This window comes from Vicugna pacos, chromosome X (genome assembly GCF_048564905.1).
Source record: "Vicugna pacos chromosome X, VicPac4, whole genome shotgun sequence".
NCBI lineage: Eukaryota > Metazoa > Chordata > Mammalia > Artiodactyla > Camelidae > Vicugna > Vicugna pacos.
This window is the reverse complement of record NC_133023.1, coordinates 84,121,441-84,128,460: the sequence shown is the minus strand read 5'-3', so window position 1 is coordinate 84,128,460 and position 7,020 is coordinate 84,121,441. Positions and strand designations below refer to the sequence as shown.

Below are 7,020 nucleotides of genomic sequence, written 5' to 3'. Positions count from 1 at the left end.
TTTTTCATTTTTGAATGCTTTCATTTGTTGAGTATTTTAGGTTTCATCTGTTCAACCGTCAACGATACCAAATAGCATATTTAGTATGAACTCTAATTAAAGAATATTTACAAGTGTATAGGGAAAGGAAAAACAACTGAAATGGATACATAGATAACAGTGTTCTCTCTCTCTGGGTAGCAGGAAAAGGGATGATCTTTTGTCCCCCCCCCTCCCCCGTCCTATTTTATTTCTCTCTTCCTCATTTTGTTTCTTTCTGTATTTAAAGAAGACTCTTCCTCTTTCTGAGTTCAATTTCTCCATCTGAAAAATAGGGTGTTGTAACTAGTGAATTTCAAGGCCAAGCCCTGCTCTGGCGTTCAGTAACTCCATATTACCCTCTAGCTCCCTTGTCCATTTAATGGCATGAACTGCACGGCCAACTACAGTGTTTGGAGAATCTAATCATGTTTTATTTCTGTAGGTATTACGTGGCGATGCCTAGCAACCGTTTTTACTCCGGCCAAAGTATTTTCTTCCTCGAGGAGTCGGAACTGAAATGATCTCCACTACCTACCCACCTTCAAAAGTTCATCCTCTCTCTTTTGCTTCAGAAAAGGCCGTCCGCGTACATCTCTTAGGAGCGTAGGAATGATTGTGAACCAAAAAGCCAGGGCGTGGTCGCCCCGCCCACCGGGCCCTGCATCACCACCCCTCTGGCCGCTTTCAAACGCGGAGATTGGCTGAAGGTAAGAAAGAGCCCCGCCCCTGGTCTTATGACCCGTGCAGAAGCGCCGAGTCCTGGCTTTTGCAGCGTTGTGGTTGGTGGTCAGCGGCGTTCTGACTCCGGTTCCCGCGAGCCTTTTCCCCGGTGTCGCTGCTCGCGTCGCGGCCGCCGCCTGCTCTGCGGTATCATGGTGTGCTTCCGCCTCTCCCCGGCTCCGGGCTCCGGGCTTTTTCTGCTCTGCCTCGTCCTGGGTGAGTTGTCGGGCCCTCCTGCTTAGTCCCTCCGTTTGGGCCCGGGGCGCACAGTTCAGAGGCCACAACCTGAAAGACTGGTCCAGGGGGAGGGGGTTGAGAGGCTGAACGACTGACACTGGGCGTTGGCGCTTGGCCCGAGGGACGAGCAGTGACCTAGAGAAGGCCTGACCGAGGGATGGCGGGGGGAGAAGGGCCCATGAGAGTAGGAAGGGGCAAGTAAGGGGGGTGGACGCCCAGGGAGTAGGTAAGGAAGAGCGAGGAGTGGAGTAGATCGGGGTAGAAAGTAACTGGGGGGAGATGCTTAGGAGTGATGAGAGTAGAAGGGGACGGTACGTGCAGATTCCAGGGTGGCACATACAATTAGGAGGGTCCTAGTCCTAGGATCAGGGAAGAGTTTTGAAGATGGTGGAAAACTACGGGGCGGGAGAGAAAACTGGGGAGGGAAGAGACTGCCTGCGTGGAGAAGCTTGGGGGAGGGGAGCAGCAGATATGAGTACAGTCTGAGGGGCAGTGAGAGGGTTGGGTGGGGGTGGTGTGCAGATTTGTGGCTGTGGAGGAAGGGTGAGGAACGATACTGGATTTGAGTTTGGTACTTGGAATTTTGAGGGGGAAGGGATCTAAGGTGGCTGGGGCAGTTTCCAGGAGAAAGAACTTGGACCCAACCTCTGGAGACTAAAGGGATGAGTAGGAACTTTGGTGGGGTGTGAATATCTGGCTTGGAGGTGCTGAGGACGTCGGTTTTCTATCAGTTTTGTTACTTCCTCCCAGCTCGACACTGACGAAAAAGTCCCCAGAGGTTGAGGTTTCAGGGGTGGTGTATCTGAGACTCGTATACTGCCTCTTGGCTTTCCTTCAGAAGCTCCTTTTCTTCTTTCCTCTCACACGACTAGCCTGTTACCTCCATTACCTCGTTTTCAGGGGAGGAGGGTAGGTAACTTCCTAAGGATTGGGTTGTTACCAGGTCCTAAGAATGGCTGGATGAAGGTTGGCTGGTGGTGCTATGTGTGCCCTACCTCCCATCCCCAAGCATTGGATCCCTGAGGCCTTTTATGCCTGAAAGGTGAACTTTGGCCAGAATGTCTCTTCCTGACCTGATAAATCCTGTGCTTGTTGCTACCAGACTCTTGTTTGTGACCTAGTAAGAGCACAGGAGGAGCACACCTAGATGGGAGTGGAGAGGAAATAGATACGTTAGGGGCCTGATGAGAAGGCAGTGAGAGGTACACATTGTGTAATTCACATTTCAGTCGAATCAAATCAACACCCTGGAATGGGGGATTCTCAATATTTGGCACTATTTGGACAGATTTTGGGTTGTCACAGTTGGAGATTGCTTTTGGCATCTAGTGGGAAGAGGCCAGGTGTGCCTCTGTAAACGCCCTACTGTTCACAGGACAGCACCCCGCCCCAAATAAAGAATTATCCACCTCAAAATGTCAGTAAGTGCCAAAGTTGAGAAAACCTGCCTCAGAGCCATAGCATTGGAAGGGATCTTGATGATCTAGTGATTCTTAAGGATCATTTCTGGGCGGGGTGGGGGGTGTCTGTCATATCAAAACTATTTTTGGAATAACATTAAGACATTGTCTTTTTCACTCTCATCCTTTTATCAGTACAGTGGAGTTTTCCAGAGGCTGCAGAAGTGTGTGATGACATCACCACTCTGATGGCTCTGATGTGTTTTATTCATTTCTCAGCTTTAATTTCTGATACTGCAAATACCAGTAGATGTAACTCACATAAACCACAGCTCTTTGAGGTCCTCAGTGGATAAGAGAGTAAATAGGTCCTAACGCCAAAACATTTGCGAGTCTCGCTGTGCACACGGTGCAGGGTGCAGGAATCTCTTCCGAAGCCCTTCTGAAAGGGGGCCACGGAGGCTTTGCTTGAACAATTCGAAGCCTTCACTCCCCTGTGAAGCACTCGCTGAGGGCCAAACGACCCTAAGAGAGGATTGTTTACAACGAAAAGCACCTTATCAGTGACTAGAACACATCTGACCAAGGCATCTGTTAATCAGTAGTTCAGTGCCAATTGGATCTGCACAAACACAACACTTACTGTTTAGAGAAAGTGAAAAAAAATCATTGTCCTACTTGTTGCCTTTCATGTCAATTTTTTTTGTTTTTTAATGAAAGCTTTGTTTTGTTTTGTTTTTACAAAAGCATTGCTTGCTCATTGCAGAAAATAAACAGGCAAAAAGAAGCACATAAAAGAACCTATCATCAGCTCATCTGCTAGTTTGCCATTTATTGATTGGGACTAACTAGATTCATCCTCTTGGAAGAATTCCAAGATTGATTCCCTCCATTTTCAAGTCCAGAACAGGATTTGGAGAAGTAGAAGTTAAAAATGTACCTAGGTCGGCTTTTTCAAAGGTACCAGGATGAAAATGAAACCCCCTTTTCTCTACAGCTGCTTTTTCTGCCAGCTGTTGGTTCAGTGTGGAGCTCAAACTCCTGTGTTTTTTTTTTTCTTAAGATTTTAGCAGTTCTTTGGGGGAGGATATAGCACAGTGGTAGAGTGCCTTAGCATGCAGGAGATCCTGGGTTCAATCCCCAGTACCTTGATTAAAAAAGAAATGTAGCAATTCTTAAGTTGCTTGCTGGGTTTTGCAGGTTACTTTTATTAAAATGGATACCAAGTATAGTTTTTTGAAAACAAATATTTGTGAAGTACCTGCTATGAATTTAATGCAGAGGGGACGGGGGAAGGAGGCTCTGTTCCTGAATTTATAGTCTCATTAGGGTTAGTGCTCCAGCTGAGCCAATTTCACTTTGTAGCTTAACTGTCCCAGCTCCAACAGGTAACTTTTAAAGAAGAGCTGCTTTAGAGTAAGTATAGGAAAGAATTCTGAGAGTCTCTGTCTTTTTCACAGAGATTAAATTTTGCTGGTATTTATTTGAATGAATTATAACTGAATAGAGAGCTTTCTGAAGAAACACTATAGGGAGGCAGTGTAAAGAGAGCAGTGGATGAGAAGCATTCTTGCTTATGTTCCCTTTGGGACATCACAGATTTCAGAATTCCGTGGTTGTTGATTCCTGTAACTAGTCTGACTTCTGGTTTTTATAAGGTTGAGGCTTTTCTGGGTGGGAAAAAGGTAAGTGTCCTGAGTGTGTACTTCACTAGTAGGAGTCCCTCCTTCCCACAGTGTTTATGGAATGACTGTTGTATACCAGCCTCTAGGTGAAAGGGATGGATGGAACACTAGATGAGACAGATAAGGTCCCTGCTCTCAGGGTGCTTACATTTTAGTGGAGGAATACTGCCCAGCAGGTAAATGATACAGTTTCAGATAGTGATAAGCACTGGGGGAAGAATGAAGCAGGTAATGAGAAAGAAGAAAAGGGAGATGATAGGAGTGGGAGGGGGCCCTCCTTTACATTTTGTGGTCAGAAGGCCTTCATTGTAGGGTGTTTGAGCAGAGACCTAAGTGTTGGAAGGAGGCCAGCCAGATGACTTATCCGGAGGAATAGGAGTAAATCTTGTCTTTCCCAAACTCAGGTTATTAGGCTAGTGTATATTTCACTTTTTTTTTTCCTGGTACTGGTCAAGTCTCCCCTCTGGTGTTAGTCTCTGGGAGTGAAGACTGTCTTATGTATTGTTGTTTCCCATTGCCTGCCTAGTCCAGGCCCTGGTAGTACACGGTTAACTCTTAGTAAAAATTTTGAGGGTAGTCATTGGTGGGCACTGCGGATTTGACAGTGAACCAGACCAACTTGGTCTTTTTATTCTCTGAACCTTAAATTACATTTTACAAGGTTTTTTTTTTTTGTTTGTGTGTGTGTTTTTGGATTGAGAACTTCAAGATCAGTGCTACGCAGCACACATAAGTATAAACCAATTTATTAAAGTATAATCCCATATGATAATGCTAATATCTTACCTGTACCCTTTCACATATACCTACATAGTAGTGAAGGTTTGCATGGAGAACTGTGAAGGAGCTCAGAAGGAGAATAAGGTTTTCATTCACAAAGAGCCAGTCTCTCTTCTTTTGGAGGTGATTGAAAAGTAAAAAAGTAATCATTGAGATTTTTCTGTAGCCTTACCACTAATAACTTTGATTTCAAGGTTCTGCTGAAATTATTCTAGTTTTAATAGAGATTCTTGAAAGGACAGGCTTATTTATTATTCATCCATTGGTCGCTGGTAATCATATCTGATAGGATTTATAGATATTCAGATATTTCTCATGAGTGCAGCTTTCTCTCCCTATATCCTTGGGTGGAATTTGTGATCAAGGATTGTTTTACAGCATTATAGCCGACTTCAGTGGTAACTTGGTACGGGAAGACTGCCCTTCTTCCTGAAGTGACTAAAGCATTCCGATCATAATTTCAGATTAAAGTGATCAGAGATCTCCTCAGATCCAAAAATGTACTTTATAAGTACTTGTTGGTATCCTGCTGTGCATTGCAAAAGAATTCTGGAGGTCTGCCAAACTCCACTCAGCAATAAGCACTTTCCATTAGTTGAATGGTGTTGAATCTTACTTCCTTACCCACTCTCTGACCTTAAAAAATTATTTCTAGCTTAAACTCATATTATTTCTTTTTATAGAGATTTGCCAGAAATTAAGAGTATCAGCAGCTGAATGCAGTAATTGTACTTATATTAGGAATTGTAAATGGGGAACAATTTGACATAACCTATGAATTGAGAAGAAAGTGAATAGGTAATTGTAAGCCTATGTCTGTTTTTTTTTAAAGACCCATTCTGAATTGATGAGTTTGAGGACAGGAGTCCATAACTCATTGTGATAAAAGTAGGCATACCTAAAATTTGGGAAGCATCCCTTTAAATGCTATGTTTACTAGAAGGGAAATTTTTAAGCTGGAATCTCTAATTTGTCTGGCAAAGTTCTCTTAGCTCTGAAGGGCTTACATGCTTTTGAAGGATGTATTAGAGAGAAACACTACAGTTCTTAGCGAGGTTAACTTGCCCAGGGTCTCACAGCTGGTAAATTGGACTGTCCAATTTGAATTCTGGTTCTTTAACTCCAGTGATGGGGTTCTTAATCGCCTCATTATATTGCCTCTTAGATCATTGTCTGTTTTTCACTGGTTTTGTTTTACCACTAGTATTATCTTCCCACTCCACCCCCATCTTGTTTACAAATGTGTATTTTTCAACTATACTTGGGGTCAAGTAGACTTGTAAAAACCTAGCCACTTTTTTCTTTTAAACCTTGTCACTTTTCGTAGTGTCTTATGCTTGGAGTCCTGAGTTCTAAAAGAACCTGTGAATGATCTCTTTGGAAACACTATTAAGAGGATATTTGAATTTGAGAAAGTTGATTTTGCCTGTTTTCTTTGGAGAATAAACCCTCAGCTCAGTAATTACACATTCTAAGATATACTCAGCTGTGGTTTTTTAATGTCATAAAGCCTTTTAAACAAAAATGGTTTGGCTGTTCTAAAATCAAACAGCAATAAGGATGGGAATGATTTGCTGAAGATTTTTTACCAAAGTGTTAATGTTTCAACTATAAACTTACCTTATGTGAGAAGCATTATTCCTAGCTTGAAATCCATGTCAAAATTTATTGAGGAGAAAAACTGACGTGGGGATTGAGGGAGTATCCAGAAGACTGATAGGTTAGGTTCATGATTTGGAAGAGCTAAAGGCTGGACTTCCTGTAATTACATTAAGCTGTGTTCCAGGTCCTTGCATGGTATTTCCACCTTGATATAATCAACCAGCATTTATTGAGAATCTAATATGTATTCAGCGCTACTAGGAACGATAGGAGATAGATGAAAGTAACAGACCTGGTCTCCCCCCACCATGACATCCGTGATAGATGACATTCATATAAAAGACACACTCCTAGGGCCTGTGGCATAGATAAGATCAGCTGTCTAACAGCGTATTGGAATTCAAATGAGTGGCAGAGACCTTATCAAAATGGAATCTTGAATATATCCATGTATATCATTCATTCACAGGCTTTGGCACTGTTTTTTATTAGTTAACAGATTACTTCCTGTATGCTGTAATTTACCATGGCACATCAGTTTGTTGCGAAGTGACAGTTGAAAACTTGTCTTGGAG

At 43.0% G+C, this 7,020-nt stretch overlaps 1 protein-coding gene across 2 annotated transcripts in view; it reads left to right on the top strand.

The window, feature by feature from the left end:
- The first annotated feature begins 756 nt into the window (after nucleotides 1–756).
- Nucleotides 757–7,020, top strand: part of LAMP2 (lysosomal associated membrane protein 2) — a 31,526-nt gene continuing 25,262 nt past the window's right edge. The window contains exon 1 of one of the 2 annotated variants that reach the window (XM_006215896.4): nucleotides 757–957. In XM_006215896.4, coding sequence (XP_006215958.1) covers nucleotides 894–957 — 64 coding nt within the window. In that variant the 5' untranslated portion in view covers nucleotides 757–893. The remainder of the gene's footprint in view (nucleotides 958–7,020) is intronic. The other variant, XM_006215897.4, reaches the window with a different exon arrangement.